The following is a 24,594-nucleotide window of genomic DNA, read 5'->3' as shown; positions in this document are numbered from 1 at the left end:
AGTTTCCTATAGTGTTGTTTAACGTGAAATGGCAGAGGCAAATGGTCAAGACCATGGACACCTAGAACTAGAGACTTCTTTGGGATCAGATGCAGCACGCTCATAGAAGCATCAGTCTGCTTGGTTATGTGATTTTCTTCAACCTTGTTGGGTAGCCCAAGGTCGGGAATGAGACATCGGATTCCTTGTTTTCTAACTACTCTAGTTCTAGAAGCCTCCAATTTACCCTATATATAGGAAGAGAGCCGAAAACAATCCCTGCCTCTCTGTTTTCCATCAGGAATCCTTCTAAGGCACGTCTTCGAATCTGCAAAACACAGGAAGTGGATGTTTAGTGATGTGGTCACATTCTATCAGTGGCAAAATTCCTGGGTTTAAATCCTGACTCTGATGCTTATTAGCTGAATGATCTTGGGCAAGTTCTTTCCCTGTTGACTATTTATGAGGATCAAATGAAATAACACAGATAGTGTGTTACTCAAATGTAAGATTTACTATCATTGTATTATTATTACTGACAATGATATGTCAAAAAGAAGTGAATGAATACATTTTATATAATTGAGAAAGAAAAGGAATAGGCAAAACAAGATTCTGGAAGAATTCAGAGATTCCTAAGAAAAGGGTGTTTTAATTCAACTTTAGCATTAATGTTTTATTATTTTACCAATGAATTGAGAAGATAAAGTTGAGCTAAGGGGTAGACAATCCTTGCAGCATTTGATTGTTTCAAGGCCTTTTAAACTTTGCTAAAGATTTCCCCAAAATGTATTTAATATTGCAGTTAAATTATTTAAAAAATTGTTTCTTATCTTCAAATTGGAAGAGAATACTAAAAGGACATACCAATCTTTATTTTTAGGTTGTACTATTTCAATCCTATTCAACAAAATTGAGTTATATGCTATGCATAAGTTTTTGGCCATAAAGAGCTTAGGACTCAGTGGTGAGTGGGAAGTAAAGGAGAGTACACAAAAAAATACTGATTCATTGGAGAACATGGTAAATGAATATGCTATAAAACACAAAGCAGGGAGAGATCAGGGTTGTTGGAGAATGTAGAATTAACATTTATTGAGAATCTGTGATGTAACTGTATGCATCTTCACATCTAATCCTCACCACAACACTTTGAAGGATTTGCGGATGAATAAAGAGATAAAATTATTTAAGATTAAACCTAAGTCTGTCCCACTCCCCATCCTGTCCTTCTCCTTGTCACCCTGCCCTCTGGGAGCAGCTGAGTTCCATTTGGACAGAAAGGCAGGACTTATGAAAACTATTTAATTTGGAAAATATTAAGTATTTATCAAATTATGAAGTTGATAATGTGAAAGAATTATGACATAATGAACATCCATGGACCCACTGCTCTGTTTTATGTATTGAAACAATACCCTCAACTTTGAGGTTCTGAGTCCTTTTCATCTGCCTTTAAAATGTAATGACGGTCCTGAACTTTGTGCTTTTAATTCTCTTGCTTTCGTTTATATAGTTTTACTTTATGTAAATTTTTGCCCAAACAATATTTTATTTAGTTTGGCTTCTTCTTGACTTTTATATAAATGAAATGATTATGTACATATTCTTAAGCAAAACTTTTCCCATTTAATAGCATGTGTCAAACAATTATTCATATACATGAGTGTTGTTTTGGTCCATTTATATTCACTCTTCTGTAGTATTCCAATTTATAGATATGCCATAATTATGTTCCAATTATAATGTCTGTGAGCATTTAGGCTGCTTTCAGGTTTTTCTATTACAAACAGTACTTCTCTGAACATTCTTGTACCTGCCTCCTAACCATGTGTTTAAGGGTTTCCCAAAGATATATATCTAGGATACTATAACTATTTTCAACTTTACTAGATAACGCCATATTGTTTTCCAAAGTGGTTCTACCAATTTACACTATTTCTGCCAGCAGACTAGTGTTCTGATTGTGCCAAATGCACACTGACCCTTGATATTGTCAGACTCTCTGACATTTGCCAATCTGCTGGGTGTAAAATGATATCTCATAATATTATTGATGTGAATTTCCATGTTTACTAATGAGCATCTCATCATTGCTTATTGGCAATTTTTTTTTCCTTCTGTGATGTATCTGTACAAGTATTTGACCATTTTTTAAATTGGACTTTTTTTCTTATTGATTTTTTTAGGAGTTCCTTTTCTATTCTGAATATTAATCTTTTGTCAATTACAAAGGTGGGGTGGACTTGACAGAGAAAGGTCACAGATGTGGTATGGACAGCTCAGGCGAACTGGGGGAGAAGGCAGGAATGCTCAGGAAATAACAACTAGCCTGATCTGTAGAGGGTGGGGCAAGGTAGGTTAGTAACAGGAGATAAGTTTAAAAAGGTTAAGTTTGGCTTATTGTGTTGAAGATCTTGAAGAAATTGATTTCAATTAATACCACACCTTAGCCTAAAGACTCATGCTATATCCACTTTTTACAAATATTGCAAATAGAATGAATAGCAGGACCCATTTCTCTCCTAATTCCGCACTGAAGAAAAGTGTGTCAGTCTGTGATAGGCAGAATCATGGCAACCAAAGATGTCCACATCCTATTTCCCCCACCCCCAACCTATGGTTTCACTGCCTTACTTGGCAAAAGGAACTTTGCAGATGTGATTTAGGTCAGGAACCTTGAGGTGGATTATACAGGTGGGTCCAATCTAATCCCAGGCATCCTTAAAAACAGAGAACCTTTCCCATAGGTCACAGACATGTGACCACAGGAAGATGGTCAGGGAGAAGCAATATGTCTGGCTTTGAAGATGAAGGAGGAGGGCCCCCAACTAAAGCATTGAGATTCTCCCCTACAGCCTCTATAAAAGGAACATAGCTCTGGCAACACTTTAATTTTAGACCAGTGAGAACCAGGACAGACTTCTGACATATAGAACTATAAGATAATGAATTTATATTGTTTAAGCCACCAAGTTGGTAGTAATTTGTAACAGCAATAATAGAAAACTAATATACCAGAGAGATCTAAATTCAGGAAAACAAAAGCAAAGTGCTTTATCTTTTTTTGTTCACTTGTTTGTTTTAAGGCTACCTTGGGAGAAGAAAGAGACTTGAAAAACTTAAAATCATGATCCACTTCAAAGGCCTTGGGAGGTGTACGTTTGAAAAGCAAAGACATGGAGCTCATTTTTTTCCATCTGTGTAAAAAGATACAAGAAAAACTGTTCAGCACATACCCACATCTTTTATTCTCTGCCTACTGCACATGTATCCATTAAATCCTTCTTTCTCTGGGTCCCAAATTCTCTGGCTTTCATGGCACCAGTCCTAATGATGCTACCTCTGCACTTAACTAGTCATTCTTTATTTGTTCACTCAAATACCTTTTAAGTGCCTATTGTGTGCTAAGCACTAAGCTAAGAACTGGGTATATAAAGATGTATAAAACATGGTCTGAATCCTCAAGGAACTCACAGAGCTAGTGAAGGAGATGCATATTACCAAATTAGAATATACTATTTTGAGTACTAAGATAAATGGATGTTCAAGGCTCAGCAATTACCCATTGATCAACTGTGTGTGGGGAACTTTACCACAACTTGATGAGTCTTGACTCTACTACACCACCTCTCATGTTTTGGCATGATCTCTTCTCTGGAGCTCTTGCTGGCCAGTCAAGGCAAGGCTTGAACCCTTCAGTGGAGTCTTGGCAGTCACGTGGAACCCTTGTCGATTCTTCTAAAATTGCTGCTGTGTGGCTTGTGACACTTTGCTTCAATTTCTGTTTCTTCTACCAACTGTTGGACTAGATGATGGCATGCAATCTCTCCAGCTTTGGCGCACTTACGATTTCCCTAAAGGGCTTTATTTTAGACAATCCCTTCTGCTTCTTCCCATTTTTGACTCATCTGGTCAGTTCCCCCTGTTCTGGTCTGCTCTATATTACCAGTCCAGGGAGGACCCCCATGCTTTGCTGATGTTGAGCTCAGTTAAGCTCCAATCACTTCCATAATGACAAAGATTCAACCACATCAAAACCAGGACTGAATGTTACAAAAGCACAAAACACCTTTTGCCAACACTCTGTTCCCTACTAGGTAACTGTCCTCTTTTTCTAAGCTTTTAAGCAGTGCTCAGGTGTCCTTGAGACACAAGCATACCCATGAATCAAACTCTTGTCTAACGTTAGAGCTATCTGACTTCCTTACAAAGCAATATATACTATCATCACCTCACATCTCCTATTTATTTCTCAAGCACTAGCATGTGATTGTTACCCACCACTCCACTGACATTACCCTCTCCAAGGTCATCAGCTGAAATAATGCCAATCTTGTGTTTACTTTTCTGTTGTCCTATGTGACTTCACTGCCACGTTCTGCAAATGTGTCCTCACTACTACTTGTCATCATACCATGTGCATGTGGTTTTCTTTTCAACAACCAGACAGGTCTATCTCAATGCTCATTAAATATCTTCACTTGGATGTCCCACAAACATCTAGACTTACACTTGTCCAAAACCAAATGCACTATCCTTTTCTTCAGACTTGTTTTTTCTCTTCTGTATTCTGTCACTATGATTTCTGTAAAGCTTAAAATCCTTCTGTTGGTCCGTTACAAAACCCATTGCGATTTGGCATCTATAAAATTTTCTTGCTTTATCTCCCGCCACGTCGTCCTTACTTGCTCACTGGACCCCCCAGTCTTGAAAAACTACATCATAGTCTTTCATTATTTAGTGCTTTTACTTACCCATGATTTAAGTAAACATAGAAGATCAAAGTTGCCTCTTTGGTCTTGTTTGGTTACATCCCATTTACCCCTTGGTGATTATCTTGAGAATGACATTTTCCTAGAAGTACTATTATACTGAATTGTAGCTTTTTGTTTACATATTTTTCCCCTCCACTGGATTACAATGTTATTGAAAAGTCCTGGACTTTTCACCTTTGAATTCTCCATGTCCAGCACAGTGTCACATTCTTGGGGTGCCTGGGTGGCTCAGTCGGTTAAGTGTCTGACTCTTGGTTTCAGCTCAGGTCATGATCTCACGGTTTGTGAGTTCGAGCCCCACATTGGGCTTTGTGTTGATGGCACTGAGCCTGCTTGAGATTCTCTCTCTCATTTCTTTGCCCCTTTCCTGCTTGTGCTCTTTCTTAAAATAAATAAATAAACTTAAAAAAATAGAGTTTAATTCTTGTCTGCTCATCTAAAGAAAAACCCAATGGTCTTACTTTTGCCGGTCAAATACCAGAGGATATTCATATTTTTGCGTCTTCTCTGTGAATTTGTTTTCTTCTTTTATTTCTATGGGATATTCATTAACATCACATGGCAAAATGAAATCATTTGTTGGTGATATTTCAAACATTCTTCGCTGTCCAAAATATCCACAGTAATGACCATTGAGGGCATGCCAGACCCTGAGGAAAGGCAAAAGTAGGGAGAAGAAAGTAACTGGAATTCAGTGAAAGTTATTGTTTATTAGATCATTTATATGGGTTTCTACTAGTCCATCAGAGATTTTAAGCTTGATTCGAGGACTATTCCTGTTAAATACTTGGAACCGATCATAGCATAAGCATTTTTATCCATTAGAATTCTAATCAACAACAATTTTGGGAAATGTTGATTTGAATCTGTACTTATGATGGCCATTCATTAAAATCAGAAAACATAACACTGTTCATTCATTGTGATCAGAACCTGTGTTGGCTGACAGTATGCTAGTTGAATTAGGCCTTACAGTGTGCTATATCTTAGTTGTCTACCTCTGCATCAGCATCAGTAGGGCTTGTGGGAGGAGTTTCCTAAGGATGCTTTTACTATTAACAAAATCCTCTCAACCTCCATCCATAACTCCTACTGTTATGGAAAAACCATACTATTTTTCACAACTGAGTTATGAAATAAGGTGACAAAAGAAGTGTTTTTTTATCCATATGCATAGTTTTACCATCAGGTCACTCTGTGAGATCCCTCTAAGCAGCCCACTTGATTTAAAGTCCTATAGAATATCCTTAGCAGGAGTGTGTGCCCTGCATCTTAAGGAAAGATAAAACAGTATGTGGAAGATCTTGCTTTTATATCTTGACTTCAACCTCAGAGTAACAAATGATGGAAGCAGTCATCATGGCCCATGAGGAGGACACACTAAATGAGGTAAGAGTAAATTCCACCAAGTTCAAGTGGTTTCCCAGGTCACGGGGGCAGGCATTGAGGAGAGGACAGAGGAGAGGTATCTAGCCAGGACTCCTCACACCTAATAGCATCCTAAGAATGTAACATGAGCATTTTACATCCCTTACATATTCTAATTCTCCTACACTGCCTTGCCAGAGCCTTCACCAAAGTGAAATGGACCAGTCCTTCCAGCACAGAAGTTAGAGGGTAAGGACTACCTTTAGGACAATTCCAAACTCACTCTATTCTAGGTCAGGACTGAAGCAGCTTCTGATCTTGTTTTGTGACGTTTCCTGCTGCATGTGGAATTCTTCCAGATGACTGATCCCACCTCTCAGACTGATTTCCTGGGTCTTAGATAAATATCTTAGCCCTGTCTATCCTCTGTCTAAAAGCTAAGTCTTTATTACACTTTTTCCTATTATAATATCACAATCTTTTTGATAACAAAGATTTAGAATGTTAAAATTCCCTACCCCTTTGGAAAGTGGCAGCCAGTGTTTGCAAAAGGACATAGCTTAGTTATAAAGGGAAGTGTATCTGAGATAGTTATTCATAGAGCTACTTTTTCTGAATTGAGTATCTAGGGAGATCTCCACTTGAAGGAATCATATAAAAGAAATTTCTGAGCAGGGAATGCTCATAACAACAGAAGTGTGTGCACATGTGACATGTGGTGCATGTGCACACTTGCGTTTGTGTGTGCGTGCCTGTGTGTATTACAATCCCCAATTAGCACTTCTGCTGACAGGTAGCTGAAAATAAACCGGAACAGAGACCCAAGGGACAGAGTTGTGAAAAACATCTGTAATAATTAAATGTCACGTTTTTAATTTTTCCTATAAATAAAATAACACATTCCCTTTCTGGCGGAGGAAGAGCTGTTTAACCCCAGTTAGGACCTTGCCCCCTACCAGACTCACCTTTCACTCAACATTTCTAATAATTTACTTTCACCCTTCCATATTTAAAGTATTTTTCTCTTTTAGTGCCTCCTTTCTCTCTCTTTTTTCTTAAGTGCCTCCTCTCTTAATGAATGGTACCATCGTTCACTGAGTGGTATATGGCAGGAGGTAGGCTTGACATCCTCTGCTTACCTTCCCTTTCAGTTAAACTTTATGTCTCCTGGATTTTATCTCCTGGACAGTTCTCAGATCCGGACTATCTGCTTCCAGCACTGTTGCCACTGCCCTAGTCCAGGCACCTGCACTCAGCATAGACTTCCAACTGGTCTCTTTGCTCCCACCTTGCTGCTCTGAAATCCATTCCCTACACATTATTTTTTTGAAAAATGTAAATCAGATTATGTTAGTCCTTCACTTAAAATCCTTTGGAAGCTATTTCCTTCAAGGTGAAGATTCAAATCAGCCCCAGGCTCACACAGGGTCTTTTACCCAATGTAAAATACTCCTTCCTTTTTGCCTTCACTATGTTTAAACTCTCCAGCACACTTTGAAACCTCTCTACCACTCTCGATCTTACCTGACTTTATTCTCCCAAGAGGATAATTCATTACCATGATTTTGACACATTTTAATATGCAGCAATTTGTCTCAAGAAGTGTCATGGCATTTCCTTTCTTTGTGTGTGTGTGTGTGTGTGTGTGTGTGTGTGTGTGTGTGTGTTCAGTATTGGTGTATGTATCCTTAGCATTATCCAGGCAATTAGAAATAAGTAGGCTTTGCAGAATCAACCACAGTGTCCGTGAAAACATTAGCTTGCTTTCACTTTTCTCAGTGTTGAGTTGCACTTTGCTATGACTTTCTTTATGCCTTCTGATCCTGTGTCTCCTGTGGCTGTTCCTGGGCTTGAGTCTATCTCTCTGAGATAATCATCTGGCTTCATTCTTTGAAATGAGTACACAAAAAACACTTTTATTGAAGTATTTGTTATACTCTGACATGGATGAGCAGGGCATCTTGTCTCCTTGGGCATGGAAAAGAATCCTAAGCCAGTGGCCATCTTTCCAAAGCCCTTTCTGCGTGCCACGTTTTGTTTGTTTGTTTATGTATTTATTTTAATTATCCAATCAAGATAGTATTTGGGGTATAAACTTAAACTGTAGCTTAAAATTTTTACTTCTCGTGCTCAAAACCCTAAATTCACAATATGAAGGTCCATACCTTACTGAGCCATCAATGGAGGCAGTAAGTACCACTTGTTTGTCTTCTACGTAGATTACTTGAACAATTTCTAAAGAATGAGCACGCCAGGCAAGCAGCTGCTTCAGTTTCTAGAAAGCAACAATAAAGCATATTCCGTAGCATAAGTATGTGCTGATCATAATCCAATCTCAAGCAAAACCAGTAACCACGAATGAGCCAAGCTTCCAAGTGAATGGGTGTGGACCTCTGTGCAGGTTGAAACCCCTCTCCCTGTGAGCTCTTTTTCCTTGCTCAGGTATCCTAACTCCATTTTTAGGTGTTTGTTCATCTCATGTATTCCTGGGAGAAGAAAGACCTTATGTCTTTAGCAATTTCTCGTTTAAGTGAGGATGAGCATTTAGTTGAGGATTACAAGATGAGTAGACAAAAGAAAAGCCTTAGGAGAAAGGCTGTGGGATAGGCAGAGGCAGAGTGGAATCAGGGGCAGGAGGAAGCAGAGCTGAAAGGTGAGGACCGAAGGGGAAGTGGGCAAAACTTCCGTGTTTTCAAATTTTATCCAGAGATAGCCCTGGTGATTTTGTTCTCTTTTTTTGGTGGTGGTGGTGGTGGTGGTGATGGAGGTAGTAGGGTTATATATGATATCACAAGGAATCAACAATTAGAATGGGCCTGGCTCATTCTCTTTGATAGACCTCAGAGGTCTCGATTCAAGATGTGGCTTATCCTCAAGTCTAGAGCCTTTAAACAGGCCTGAACTGTGTGAACTAGAGTTGTCCACTGGAAAGCTGACTCTGTAGCAACATCTCCTTAGAGCACATTCTGTCTCTATCACTGATGAACTCACACCAAGCACTTCCTCTGGGGTCATCTACCTAGAATATATGTGTAGCTAGAATTCTGGCAGCTTGGAGTTTTCTTATGAGTCTCCTATTCATTTAGACTTGAACAAAGTTCAGACACAATTCCTCCTAAATTTATTGACCTTCTGACTCAATCCCCTCTAGTTGTTCTTAGACAACCAGGGTGAAATCTGCATTCTCTTACTTCTTATTGTCTCATAGTTATTCAATAATAGCTTGCCATCCAAGGGTTCTTTCTCTGCTTTGGGATTGGATTCACTTAGGCAAGCGTTTCTCTACTATGGGACATATCTATAGTAAGAAAGACATTTTACAGATGTCAACAGATACAATATCTGCACATGCATACCGGACAAATTTCAGATACTTAACCTTACTATGTGCAATGCACACTGATATCATCTATTCTATTCTATTGCATTTAATTCCCCTTTTAAATTAAAATACTGGTCACCACTCATTACACTGGTTTTATAACCCACTAGTGGGTTATAACCTGTATTTAGAAAAACATTGCTCTAAGACTTTTTTTTTTGTTTGTAGACAAGTGTATATTATCATATGTATGATTTCTCTTCCTGTGGACAGGTTTTGACTATCCTATCCTTAGAATATCTATATTATATAGAGCATCTTTTTAATAGTAATGTTGCAAGAGAAGCAGATTAACATCTGATGTATGCACTGACATATTAGGTGTTTATTGTAACTAGTTGTAATCTATAACTGAACCTGATTTAATTCATGATATATAGTAATCTGTGTAATAATGAGGCATCTTATAATGGGATTCTGTTGTATATAGGCAGCCATGTACAAAGTGGAAAAAATACATTGCCCAAATACAGAAAAAGGTTGAAATGACATTGAATATGGAGTAATTTCAAATAAGTGATTAAAATAAATTCTTTGCTTTTATAAATTGGTGAAAATGCTTTAAAATAAATTCTACTGATAGTTTAATTCAATATTATTTTATAATTTTGTTTTTAAGATTTTCTCTAAATTTTATAAGGTCTTGTTTCCCAGTTTATAGAAAGTTCATTTGCAAAACTGTAAGCTTTTTGGGTCATACTTTTGTGCCTTAAAATTAATAACAATATATGATAATCATCAAAATTAAGGGAGAACAGATAACTTTCCACTTATATATGGTTCAAGCATGTCATTTGTTTTTGTTCTGCTTACAACATGACTTGATTTCAGACCATTTATAGCTGTTGATAAGTGAAACTTTGTGCTTCACAAGTTGTTTGAACGTTGTTTTCTATTTGATAGCAGTGAGTGTTATATATGGAAAAAACACTGGACTTGAGGACAAGAAGCCTGGCTGTAGTCCTGACTTAGTCATTAACTGTCTACATGGACTTAAGGCAAGACAGTCTCTGATTTCCCCTCTGCAAAGTGGAGATAATCATAGGAAAAATAAACATCTGAACATTAGAAAACCATCATTGGTTCTTGGAAACAAAAAGAAAATTCTATGGATCAACTGAAATAAGGTTTGAAACAGTACCATTCTGTGACACTCTGCAAGGAATCCAATCTTAATCTATGTAACCATAGGAAAATAATAGCAAAAGAAATACTATTTATTTATGTTTTAGATTTAAAATATGACCTTAAAGAGAAATAAGTCTATGGTAAAATAGTGCTTCCTTGCTGTAACTTTTAATTAGTCAAGTTGAGTCTTTATACTAGATGTAGGTATATTTGTTTATCCACATTGACACAAAAAGTTCATATTCAGGTGGTTTTAAATAAGGATGGTGACATTTACATTGCGTTCACTCTAAAAAGAGCCTAAAATATGTTTGAATCACAAGGAAGATTTAGACTAGATGTGAGGAAGAGTTTCTTTCTTTTTTTTAAATTCAAGTATAGTTGGCATGTAATGTTATGTTAGTTTCAAGTGGACAACATACTGTACATTACTCAGTGCTCACCATGATGGCATGATAACATGTTATTGTAGTGTTATTGACTATATTCCCTATGCTGTATTTTTCATCCCCAATGGTTGGGCACTAGATTAGGCCTGTAAGGAAAAGTTATAGCATCTCTTTCTGGGTTTTTTTTTTTTTTTTAATGTTTATTTATTTATTTATTTTTCTTTTTTTTTCTTCAATATATGAAGTTTATTGTCAAATTGGTTTCCATACAACACCCAGTGCTCATCCCAAAAGGTGCCCTCCTCAATACCCATCGCCCACCCTCCCCTCCCTCCCACCCCCCATCAACCCTCCGTTTGTTCTCAGTTTTTAAGAGTCTCTTAATAGCATCTCTTTCTATAAAGTTATGTCAGATATATAAACTGACTGTGGAGGACTAGATGATTTGTGAACTTTTTTAAGCTCTGGGTTTCTACATAGATTCTCTCAAATAAATCAAAACATGAAGATGATGTAATGTGGCCAGTGGCTAGATCACTCACTCACTCACTCATTCTTTCTTTTCACCAGTAAACCATTATTATTTGGCATGTAGCTTGTTTCTTTTTTCTTTTTTTTATTTCAAGTATAATTAACATAGACTGTTATGTTAGTTTCAAGTGTACCATATAATGATTCAACAACTCTATACATTTCTCAGTGCCCATCAAGATAAAATACTGTTAAGATTCAATAGTATTATATATGACTCCAGAGTAGGAGGTCTTGGCTTGCATTTCTGTCTTTTGTGGTATCTAGCACAGAAAAATGGTCAGTTTCTGGTTCATAAATTAAACTAAAAACTAAAGTCCCTACCTTTTCATTGTGAGGTGGATCCAGGAAGGAACTAATGCTGCAAAGGATAACATGTCCTTCTGTAGAAAATGTAAGCATTGGAATCTTTAGTTAGATATCCTTTTTGTCTAAGCAAATACTATCCAGCCTGCCAAATTAATTTGACTTAGGCATTTATAATGGTAAATAAAATAGAATCTGAAAAACCAGAAATGAAAGAAAAAAAATTTTATCACTTATACGTAGGAATTCTGATATATGGCAGCCTCCTTGTGACTTACTGTTGCCATGTATGTTCAAAGTCAAATTTCCTCTAGATGTCAGGGTAGATGAAATAGAAATGAATATAACAGTACCAAATGGAATCCAAACCATTAGAGAGATAATCATCCTACAATCCACATGATAGTTACAAAACTAGATTTAAAAAAAAGCAACAGGGTGCCTGAGTGGCTCAGTTGATTAAATGTCTGACTTTGGCTCAGGTCATGATCTCACAGTTTGTGAGTTCAAGCCCCACATCAGGCTCTGTGCTGAATCTGGATCAGAACCTGGAGCCTGCTTTGGATTCTGGGTCTCACTCTCTCTCTGCCCCTCCCCCTCACGTCTGTCTGTCTGTCTGTCTCAAAAAATAAATAAACATTAAAAAATTATTTAAAAAAAGCAAAAAGGACTACATCTAGGCATATTCAAACTGCAGAAAGAAAAAAAATCTTGAAAGAAACCAGAGGGGGGAATATCTTATCTATAAAGGAACAATATAAGAATTACATCTAACTTCTCAGAAACCATGAAAGTTAGAAGAGAATGGAATGAAATATTTAAGTGTTGAGAGAAAAACCATCAACCTAGCATTATGTCCCTTGTGAAACTGTCCTTCAAAAGTGAAGGAGAAAGGTGACTTTCCCAGACAAACAAAACCGGAGACAATTTGTTGCTAGTAAACTTGCCTTGCAAGAAGTATTAAAAGAAGTTCTTAAGATAGAGAAGGAAAATGATATAGGTAAGAAATTCAGATTTATACAAAGAAAAGAAGAGCATAAGAGAAGGAATAAATGAAGATAAAGTAAAAGCAATTTAAAGCAATAATAGCAACAATGTATTTGACAATTGTAACTTATAGGTACTTGAGCTGAATGACAGTAGTGACACAAGGAAGAAATTAGGAATATTTTGTTATTATAAGATACTCTTATTACCAGGGAGGTGGTGTAGACTTGTTTGAAAGTGGACATGAATTAGTTGTAGATGTATATTGCAAACTCTAGGGAAACCATTCAAAAAATTTTAAAAAGATACATAATTGATATGCTAAGAGAAAGTAGAATAATATGAAAGGTCACTTCAAACCACAAAAGGCACAAAAAGAGTGAAAGACAAAAATAAGAACAAAAACGAGGAATAAATAGAACACAATAAGAAATACAGTAGATCTATATCAAAAATCACTTTAGATGTCAACAGTCTAAGTAAACCACTTAAAAGACTGAGATTGTCAGAATGGATTAAAAAACAACACCCAATTGTATGTTGCTGACAAGAAATCCACTTTATATATAAGGATACATGTAGACTAAAAGTAAAGGGATAGAGAACGACTTACCATGTTAATGTGAATCAAAAGAAAGGAAGAGCATCTATGTTTCAGAGAAGACTTCAGAGTAAGAAAAATTATTAGGGATAAAGAAAGGCATTACATAATGATAAAGGGGCAATTCTCCAAGAAGACATAACTATCCTTAACATGTATGTGCCGGGGCACCTGGGTGGCTCAGTCAGTTAAGCATTGGACTTTGGTTCAGGTCATGATCTCGCGGTTGGTAAGTTTGAACCCTGCATCGGGCTCTGTGCTGACAGCTCAGAGCCTGGAGCCTGCTTTGGATTCTGTGTCTCCCTCTCTCTCTGCCCCTCCCCCCACTCTCTCTCTCTCAAAAATAAACATTAAAAATTAAAAGAAAAACATGTATGTGCCTAACATCACAGTATCAAGATATGCAGCTGAAAACTGATAGAATTGCAAGGAGAAATAGATAATACACTGTTATAGTTGGAAACTTCACACCCATCTATCAGAAATGGACAGACCCAGGGGGCAGAAAATCAGTAAGGACATAGTTGAACTTAATCACACCATCAGTCAACTAGATATAATTGATATCTATAGACTACTGCATCCAAACACAGCAAAACCCATATTAATCTCAAGCTATCATTCACCAAGATAGACCAAATTCTGGGCAATAAATTATATCTTAACCAATTTGAAATAAGAGAAATCATACAGTGTATGTCCCCAGACTACAATGGAATGAAATTGGAAATCAATAAGAGAAAGGGAGCTGGAAAATCCCAAAATAATTAGAGATGAGACAACATACTTCTAAATAATAGATCATAGAAAGAAATCTCAAGAGAAAGTTTTAAATATTTTGAACTAAATAAAAATGAAAATATGACACCAAAATTAGAGGGAAGCAGCAAAAGCAGTGCTCACAGGGCAATTTACATGCACATATTAGAAGCAAAAGGAAGATCTATAATCTAAACTTCTCTTTTAGAATGAGATAAAAAAAAAAAAAACAAATTCACCAAAGTAAGCAGAATAAATGAAGTAAAAATCAGAACGGAAATCAATGAAACTAAAAATAGGAACTCAATAGAAAAAAATCAACAAAACCAAAAGCTGGTTCTTTAAAAAGATCAACAAAATTGATAAACTTCTATCCGGGCTAACTTAGAAAAAAAGATCTCATGGGAATTAAAAGGATACAAAGGAATACTATGAATTCCATGCCCACAAATTTAATAACCTGGATAAAATGGACTGATTCCTTGAAAGACACAATCTGTCAAAACTCACCCAAGAAGAAACAGATAATATGAATAGGCTTATATTATTTTTAAAAAGTGTTTATTTATTTATGGATGGGGTAGGGAGTCAGAGGGAGAGGGTCAGAGAACCCCAAGCAAATTTCTTGCTGTCAGTGTGGTGCCCAATATGGGCCCATGAACCGAACTGTGAGATCATGATCTCAGCTGAAATCAAGAGTAGGACGCTCAACTGACTGAGCCACCCAGGCACCCCAGGTCTATATTATTAAGGAAATTAATTAATAATCTTCCCAAACAGAAACCACTGCGTCAAAATGAGTTTAATGGTGAATTCTATCACACATTTAAGTAAGAAATCTTACCAATTATATACAAACTCTTCCAGAATATAAAAGGGAATACTTTCTAACTTGTTCAATGAGGCCAGCACACCCTAATACCAAACCCAAAGGTATTATGAGAAAACTATAAACCAATGGCTGTTATGAATATAATGAATATAGATGCAAAAATCCCCATCAAAATATGAGCATATTAAAAGAATTATACACAGTGGTCAACATTTGAAGATCATTTCATGTAATCCATCCTATCAACAGGCTAAAGAAGAAAAAAGTCACATGATCACAATAGATGCAGAAAAAACAGTTGACACAATTCAATACCCATTCATGATAAAAACTCTCAATTTGGAAATGCACGTTACGCTTTTCCCACCAAATTCTAAAAGCCAAAAAACCCAGATCAAAACAACTCTAAGCGTAACATGCAAAACTATAAAACTGGAAGAAAATCTAAACCTTGGGTTTGGCAATGACTTTTTAAAAACAACATCAAAGGCACAATCTGTGAAAGAAACCATTGGTAAACTGTACTTCATTAAAATTGAAAATTTTGTATAATCTCCGGAAGACTGAAATAATTGATGGTACAAACTGATTCATAAAGTAAGTTTTGAAATGAGAACAATGTTCTTTCAAGAAAAGATGTAAAATTTAAATATTATTACTTTTTGTTTAACATTTATTTGTTTTTGAGATACAGAGAGAGAGCACAAGCAGGGGAGGGAGGTGAGAGAAGGAGATACAGAATCTGAAGCAGGCTCCAGGCTCCTAGCTGTCAGCACAGAGCCCAACACAGGGCTCAAACCCACAAGATCATGACCTGAGCCTAAGTCGGAGGCTCAACCTACTGAGCCACCAGGTGCCCCTAAAATTTAAATATGAATGTAATAGCAGTACCCGAATGCAAATATCAAGGTTACAGTAGCAAATGATAAGTGAAGGGGTGGGTGTAGAAGAAAAGCAAGAGTAAAGTGGGCTAAGCTTTTGTTTAACTGAAAAGATGCTGTTTCAGTCTAAATTCTAACAAACTGGTTAGTTTTGTCTGTTTTTTGGAAAAACTGAAAAGTGAACACTACTAAAATTTAAAAATGTTTTTACACTAGGAATGCTCATTCACACACTCACATAATCTTTTAAAGTAGATGAAAAGAAAGATAATTCATGATTAATTAAAAAGATGAAAGAAAGGAAATAAAGCATTAGAAAAAAGAATTTTGTTACATCAAAGAATAAAGACCAACTGTATGAGTTCTAACAATCAATACAAAAGTCCCCTAATGAGAGCAAAGAATCCATCTCCTTCCTAATTAATGCTGTTACTCCCTTTATGAGATAAATACAACATAATCTATTCAAGATGGAAAATGAAAACTTTACATTCTTCCCAATATGTAAGGTAAGAGAACAGGTAGTTCTGTACCCCATCTAAAACATTTTTTTTCAATGTTTATTTATTTTTGAAAGACAGAGAGAGACAGCATCAGCACGGAAGGGGCAGAGAGAGGGAGACACAGAATCCAAAGCAGACTCCAGGCTCTGAGCCGTCAGCACAGAGCCTGACGTGGGGCTCGAACTCACGAATGGTGAGATCATGACCTGAGCCAATGTCGGACTCTTAACTGTGTACCCCATTTAAAGATGGGAAAAAATAGATTGTCTCGCTCTAAGTAAAGACCTCAGAATGGAATAGGTTCTATTCATTGCTCTATTCATTCATTATTCTATTTATTCAGCAAGCTATTCATAACACTCTCTCCTGCTTCAGCATCCTTCTTTTTCTTTCTTTTGTCTCAACAAATGTCATGTATTTTCCTACCTCCATCTTTATGTCATGTGGTTATGGAGCAACCTGTAGACGACTACCTAAGCATGACTTACCCACATTTCCAGTCAGAAGTATCCTGGTACATGGATCAGTATACAGCGATGTCAGAGAAATGGCAGAATGTTTTGTGAAAGGCAGCATATCTTTCAGTAGCTTTCCCTGAATAAAGTATAATAAATTCTATAAAATATTAATCTCAGAGTTGAATTTCTCTATAAATAATCCATCTAAAAAATTATCTCTACTACTGCAACATGATTCTCTTCTTTGTAATAAAAACAATTTGAAACTATCTGAAGGGACTTATTTCCATGAAATTAAATATTCATAAAGCTGTAACAACTATTAAGAGCATCTAAACTCTGATTATTACAGACCACTTCTATTCTTGGGGGTTGTTTCTTGCACTTCCATGACCCTTTCCATGAACTTCCTCAGACCTCTTTTCCAGGTACATATTCCCCTTCTAAACAAACATTCTTTTCAGGTTTAAGTGTATCTCACTTGTTTAAGTGTATCTCAACCAGTAATATTGCATTTACGTTTTCAGACATATCTATTTTGAAAATTGGTGCAGGATAAAGAGATTGTAGGAGATTCAAATTCAGCAGATTATTTTTCAGTGCTTAGGATAACTCAGCACCAGGAAGGATTTTCCACAAGCACTGCCTCACTTAGACAATAAACATCCCTGCTTCAGAAGAGAGATTTAAAATTTTTTTTAATTTTTATTTTATTTTTGAGACACAGAATATGAGCAGGGGAGGGGCAGAGAGAGAGAGAGAGAGAGAGAGAATATCTGAAGCAGGCTCCAGGCTCTGAGCTGTCAGCACTGAGCCCTACGAGGGGCTCGAACTTGCCAACTGCGAGATCATGACCTGAGCCAAAGTTGGATGCTCAACCGACTGAGCCACCCAGGCACCCCAGAACAGAGAATTTGATAGGGCACCTGGGTGGCTCAGTTGGTTAAGCATCTGACTCTTGATTTTGGTTCAAGTCATGATCTCATGGTTCCTGGGATCCAGCCCTACATGGGGCTCTGCACTGACAGCATAGAGCCTGCTTGGGATTCTTTCTCTCTCCCTCTCTCTGCCCCTCCCCTGCTTGTGCTCCCCCCACTCATCAAAATAAATAAATAAATAAACATTAAAAAAAAGAAGAGAGAATTTGAGTCTGCTAATCATTTCCTGAGATTTATTTGGGTATAATCTTCCTTCTGTCACTCTTATTTCTCTATCAGAAAAAAAAAAAAAAAAAAAAAAAAAAGGCATTGCTCCAATACCAAGATACTCTCAGGAAAAGTTGTTAATGATAGTTTGTATTTTTGGGGAGCCTGGGTGGTGACCAACTCTTGATTTCAGCTCAGGTCATAATCTCACAGTCGTGAGATCGAGCCCCACATCAGGCTCAGTGCTGGATGTGAGCCTGCTTAGGATTCTCTCTCTCTCCCTCTACCTCCTCCCCCTCCCCCACTTGCTCTCTCTGTCTCTCTCTCTCTCTAAAATGAAATTTAAAAATTGTTTCAAAAAGTTTGTATCTTCAAACCAAGATTTTCCCACTTACACGCTAAGATCTATTGATAGACCTGGACGTTTTACCCAGCAGATGCCTGCGCTATTCTGTGTCACTGGGTCTCGCTATCTGCCATACAAAATGGTGGCTCTTTTCTCACTTGCCTCTCTAGTGATTTCTTGCCTCTCTACTGATTTCATTGTTATCAGCACCTTCCATCAAGATCCTTCCTTCCATCATTTCTGTCTTCCTAGTTTTAAACTCTGCCACCCTCCGCTCCAAGTCATTTAAAATCTTCTGGGAAATAAAAGCTATTTTTTCATTGTAAAATACTTAAGGACACTCAGTACAATGTAATAACTTCTTCCAATAGTTTAGATAACTAAAAATTTATACATACTCGATATTTGAGTGTTCTTCTATTCTTTTACTGTAATACATCATTAATATCCTCTAATGTTATTTAAATATCCAATGAAATAGTTAGTGGCATGTACTCATAGCTCAATTTAAAGAAAAGAAAGATTTGAAATAGTTAACTTAGGAGTTTTGATCATTTGACCCGAGTTACAGAACTGTCCTATTGTAATGTTTGAGTCGCACTTTCAGTGAGAAGGCTGAGGAACCACAATTTGTTAGAAGGTTGAAAAATACTAGAATTGGATGTTCTCTGGAACCTTAGAAGGCTAGGATTCATTCCATAATACTTTTATCTTTCTCATTCTCTGCTGTTCCAGGTAAACAATGGGTCCCATCACCTCCACAGTCCACAAACGAAGATGTCCATCCTCATGAGCACTGACAATGATAGGGGGCTGAGCTTCTATTAAATTGGTGCCTCCAGGATGTTTTTTGTCCACTGGATGTTGCTCTCCCATTGTGACATCAGTTTGTTCACCTACAGGAAAGTTAACGAGCTACCATGGGTGTTTGCAATACTTGGAATTACAAATTTTTTAGAACATAAAAGAGGAGCCAGGTAGGAAAATAGTCAGACAACACATTCTTTTCCCTAGAATGTTTTTCTCAACCTCAGATAACTTCACTCAGGGCAGAGAACAAAAAAAGCATTAACAAATAGAATCCTAGATCACTGGGGGGAAGAAATCATTTTTCATCTTATTACAAAAGCCTCCACGTTGTCTATAACAGCTAAAACTAGATATATACTCAGTGTAAGTCTTACACATCCCAAATGGCTTATGAATCTAGTATAAGTTTTAGGAAAACGGACTCAAGACTAAGAAGCTCAGTAATGCATTGGATTTTTAAAAATCTAGAATTAGTATTTAAAACAGCATCATCATAATGGAAATTCTGCCTCTTAGACTACTGAATCTTATACCACCTCCTTAACATTTAGCCACAGAAAGGATATAATGTATATTCATAAGACTGTTCTAGAACAAGAAATTGTTACAAGAAAGAGAGGTGATCTCATACTTACGTTTAACCTCAGTGTCATGTATGCTCTGTTTGCTCCCCTGAATTAGGGGAGAAAAAGAGAAAGCATTTCCGTGACATTGTAAGGAAATGAGAGGTACTGGATGAGTTAGATTCTTCAGGTGCATTTACACTTTTTTAAATTTTTAAACATTTGAGTATAGCTGACACACAATGTTACATCGTTACATTAGTTTTAGGTGTACAACACAGCAATTGGGTAGGTCTTTAAGTTATGCCATGCTCACCACAAGTGTAGCTACCATCTGTCCCCATACAATGCTGTTACTGTACCAACGATATTCTCTATGCTCTATCTATATCTTTTTTCTTGGGATTTATTTACCCCATAACTGGAAGCCTGTAACTCCCCCTCCGCTGCACCTATTTTGCCCATCCCTCATCCTCTCCCCCTGGCAACCATCAGTTTGTTCTCTGTTAATTTTACATTTCTCAGCATTCTTTTTGAAGTTTTTATTTTATTTTATTTTATTTATTTCAGAGAGGGAGAGAGAGAGAAAAAGAGAGAGTGGGGGAGAGGGGCAGAGAGAAAGAGAGAGAATCTTAAGCAGGCTGCATGCTAAGTGCAGAGCCCAATGTGGGGCTTGATTCCACAACTCAGGGGTCATGACCTGAGCCAAAATCAAGAGTCTGACACTCAACTGACTGAGCTATCCCAAGCACCCCTGAAGTTGTTCTTGAATTAATTATTTTAAAAAGTATATTGCAGAGATTGTCATGTTCATAAATATGGTATCTGTAACACAACATTCTGGTGGCTTAGGGAGGGCATAACAATGCGAGTAATTATGTGTGTAATGCATGCCATGTTCTTGGTGTACATGATCTCCAATTCTATTAGCAACCATGTGAGTTAGACTTTATTTGATAAAGAAACAAAACTCAGAGATTAGGTGATGTCTCTAAAGCTAATCAGAGCACCTGATTGAAGTACAAGTCTGTCTGACTCTTACATCCTTGTGAGTTTATTCTTTTCATCATGCTAGTCATTTTAAAATAATTTTTCCAGGGAAAAGTTTCCTTTAAAACAAAATCCTACTAGAGGGGAGCCTGGGTGGCTCAGTTCGTTAAGCATCCAACTTCGGGTCAGGTCATGATCTCATGGTTCATGAATTCGAGCCTATCAGGTCAGGCTCTGCTCAGAACCTGGAGTCTGCTTTGGATTCTCTGTCTCCCTGTCTCTCTGCCCCTCCCCAACTCTCTCTCTCTCTCAAAAAATAAATAAACATAAAAACTATTAAAACAAAATAAAACAAAATCCTACTAGAGATGTAATGTGCCAAATCTATGGACCGAGAACAGAGTTTGAAAACCACAGTATTACTCTGTGTGTCGTCTCTTCCCTGTGTAATGTGTGTAATACTTTTTAGCAAAAGAGGTTGTCTAAAATTGATTTTATTATTTCAGAAATGTAAAGATAGCATATGTAATGTAATGTATTTTATTTATATGTATGGTTTATTTTCAGATATGAAAACCTTGAAAATACAAAACAAAACAGATTTTACACCTGCATGTACACACAGAGTTTTTCCACCTTGACCTTCTCTCAAAAGAGCATCTCAAGTGGGGCCAATCGCTATTTCTAAACCAACATTGGATATAACAGGAAGACATACTCTTTATATTTGTTGCTTACCTTGCTACTCTGTGGACCTTTACTAGAATCACATTGTGATGAGGAGCACACAGAATCCTGACTTGATCTCCTACAGGAAGAGGGAAAAGCCCAAGGAAGGAAAGTTAAGATATTCTATCCTACACAAAGTGTGCTCTTCTCTGCTTTAATTTCAGTAGGTTACTTCTCTCATCATCTATGGATACTGAGCCACTCAAGAAACAAATCATACTTTCTATCTTGGGTTACAAATGTTCATCTGTCTGGTTTTGGTAGATGCTGTTGGGGAGCCTCAGTAATTAAGATTTAATGTTGCCTGGGTCTGGGAAATAAAAATATGCCCTGTACCACTGCTCAGGGCTAGATGTATTCCCAGGAGCTGACACTGAAATGGCAGGAGCAGGGTTGGGGGTTGGGCCTGGCTAACCCCTGCTCTGCTCTGCAATTCCCAGGTCTAGCCTGGTTGTCTCGGCCGTGCTCTGCTGGAATGAACTGGAAAGTGACTTAGGTTCCAGTGAGGGCACTGATATGGAACAAGTCTTCAAAATAGTCTCAGTTAAGGCAATTTCAAGTCAAGGGGTAGGGAAGGTGGTGCATTCTTGCTCACTGCTGGGTGACTCAAAACCAACGCGGAAGCCTTTGCTTTCTCATTTCCTTTCCCATTACATGTTGCCTGAAAATCAGAACTCTGAAGCGCATCTAGACAGAAAAAATAGTTTTTCTTAAATATTTAGAAAACAATGTCCTTCCCCCTCAGAAATGAATGGAGATGGCTCAGTTTTAGCAGATGTCATATGAAACCTTCTGCTATAGGTTTAAATTTGCCCTGCAAGTCCTTCCTTATTTTGGCCACAAGTGTGGTCAAGTGGGCACTTTCTACTTCTTCTAACTAGTGTAGAGATTGCTGTGAGGCTGACATGATAAGGGAAATGAGAACCCCACACAGCAACTCAGATCCCAGAGAACCACCTACCTACAAAAGATAGTAGCAGGGAAGAAAGCTTAAGCCAAGTAGCATTCCCAATTTATGTCTTCCCTCAGTTGTACCTTCCTTAGTGCTGGGATAAGGAGAACTCTTTTTACATCATCCGCATAAGTCCCAGACAGTATTTCTTCATCAGTAAGTACTGAGTTACCTTGCACATTCAGGGGGTCGAAAGAGGAACAGTATGTCATTGATTCTAAAGCGTTTGGGATCCAAATCAGGGTCCACCTTGAAGCAATTTTCAGGTCTGTACCTGGGAGTGAAGCATACATTTACATGATAAACATTTACAAGTTAGGCAACTTGCATTACTTATACATCCCATGAAGAGCTAATCAATTCCTGCAATGCTGGAATTGCAGCACCGAACATGAAGAGAAAACCTAGAGGGGTAGAGTTGGAACCTATCTCCCTTAATAAAGCCCTGTGTAACCACATGACCAACTCAGTGTTTAAAAGTCTTTTAACCCAATCAGCAGGTCTAACCTTCTACTAATACGTCAAAGTGGACTTACATATAACCTCCTGGAAGTTTCAGAAAGTTTGAAGAATAGAATTCTACTCTGAGTAAGTGGAGTGGCAAATTTCCAGTTTGGGCCCCCCCAAAAAGCATGAGACTTTGAACAGGAAGAGAAAGGCCAGGTCTCCTGACTGGTGAAGTGATCTTAGGCAAATTTGAGCAGAGGTAGAGACGGCTTCCACCATGAATATGGAAACCACTTTCAACTTTAGAGCCTTTTGAAAGCTGGACCCAAGTTACATTAGACAGTTCTGTACTAAATTGTATGTTTTGCAAAAGACTAAAGTGATTCTAAGTCACTTACTTGTGTATAATCATCTTCTCATGGGAAGGGAACATGATGTATGGCTCACCATACCGTTACTTTCCTCTGACTGAGTGCTGGATTCACATGCATCACTTTGCAAAATACTAGCACTTCAACAAGGAGCATCTCCTCCTTCAAGTTGGGAATATTCTCAGGAGAGCTTCCCTCCTGATGCTGTGGAAGCAGGACTACAGTCTCTCTGCTTTCCTTTTGTAGTGAGTCACGCACAAGCTGACACAGCATGAGAACTGCTTTAATAAGAGGCTGAAGAACCACACAGTGCATATTGATATGGGTATCAAGTGACAAGTCTACAGTCATGAGAAAGCCCAAGGGCAAGTGTTGAAAGGAAGGAACAGGAGGGTGACAGGAATTCTAGGGCAGGACCCAAGAGAACACTGGCTGAGGTACAGAGGGAGAAGTCAACGAATGGTTCAAAGGAGAACAAATCCAGGATCCAAACAAGAGAGGACTATGTCCCCTCAAACGTTGGTTAAAGGTAAAGGCTCAGACTTACACTGGAAAGGGGTCTGGGGTCCAGATGGACCAGGAGTGTTTAAGGCACTGTAAATAGAGAAGCAGAGGTTTCTTCTTGTTTTCCTCTTTCCTCTTGTCCTTTCTAATGCTCTTCTCCCTCTTTCCTTCCTCTGAATGCTTAGATAGATTGATGTTATTTTTATTCATTCACTAAGGTTCTTGACCACCTTGTACCTGAAAGTACAACACTGCAAGTTCCCTTGATACCGGATGTTTACACATGGCCCTTGCTTATGGCCCAATTACAGAACTGGGGAGAGTTTGTTATTTACAACCTATCCGTAGCAAATAATCCAATGTTACATTACTTCCTTTACAGACAATGGTAAGAATATTTAGAAATGGATAGCAGGGAGTGGGTAAAGCTTTTGGCTATGGTGCAGGGCATATCTGGTTGGTTGAGATCTATTTATTTAATTGCATATGCCACCCCCTTGTTAGCATTGACCTATAATGCACTGCACACGTTGCAGTGGTGAATAAAAAGAAAACCCATGTAGAATGCTACTCACCATTTAACTTTGGTGACTGAGCAGATGGTGGTATCACTGGGAATACAGGAAAAGGAGATGCATGGGAGAGGGGAAGACTGGGACACAGTTTTGTTCTTTCAGGGTGTTGCTGGTGACCCAGATGGTCATTGCCAGATATGTGTGTTTAAAGCTTTAGGGAGATTAGTGTTTAAAACATATATTTTAGGGGTGCCTGGGTGGCACAGTCGGTTAAGTGCCAACTTCAGCTCAGGTCATGATCTTGTGGTTTTATGGGTTCAAGCCCCACATCAGGTTCTGT

At 37.7% G+C, this 24,594-nt stretch overlaps 1 protein-coding gene across 2 annotated transcripts in view; it reads right to left on the bottom strand.

Moving 5' to 3' along the window:
- WDR64 (WD repeat domain 64) overlaps nt 1–24,594 on the bottom strand; it is a 146,620-nt gene that overhangs the window by 7,162 nt on the left and 114,864 nt on the right. For both annotated transcript variants that reach the window (XM_086693487.1, XM_086693488.1), the window contains 10 exons: nt 22,590–22,691; nt 21,475–21,544; nt 19,819–19,855; nt 19,130–19,269; nt 16,913–17,018; nt 11,880–11,938; nt 8,291–8,400; nt 5,219–5,407; nt 3,074–3,179; nt 227–307 (listed from right to left, as the gene is read on the bottom strand). In XM_086693487.1, coding sequence (XP_086549613.1) covers nt 227–307; nt 3,074–3,179; nt 5,219–5,407; nt 8,291–8,400; nt 11,880–11,938; nt 16,913–17,018; nt 19,130–19,269; nt 19,819–19,855; nt 21,475–21,544; nt 22,590–22,691 — 1,000 coding nt within the window. The remainder of the gene's footprint in view (nt 1–226; nt 308–3,073; nt 3,180–5,218; nt 5,408–8,290; nt 8,401–11,879; nt 11,939–16,912; nt 17,019–19,129; nt 19,270–19,818; nt 19,856–21,474; nt 21,545–22,589; nt 22,692–24,594) is intronic.

This window comes from Puma concolor, chromosome E4 (genome assembly GCF_028749965.1).
Source record: "Puma concolor isolate L17-30 chromosome E4, mPumCon1.1.hap2, whole genome shotgun sequence".
NCBI classification, from domain to species: domain Eukaryota; kingdom Metazoa; phylum Chordata; class Mammalia; order Carnivora; family Felidae; genus Puma; species Puma concolor.
This window is presented reverse-complemented; position numbering and strand designations above follow the sequence as displayed.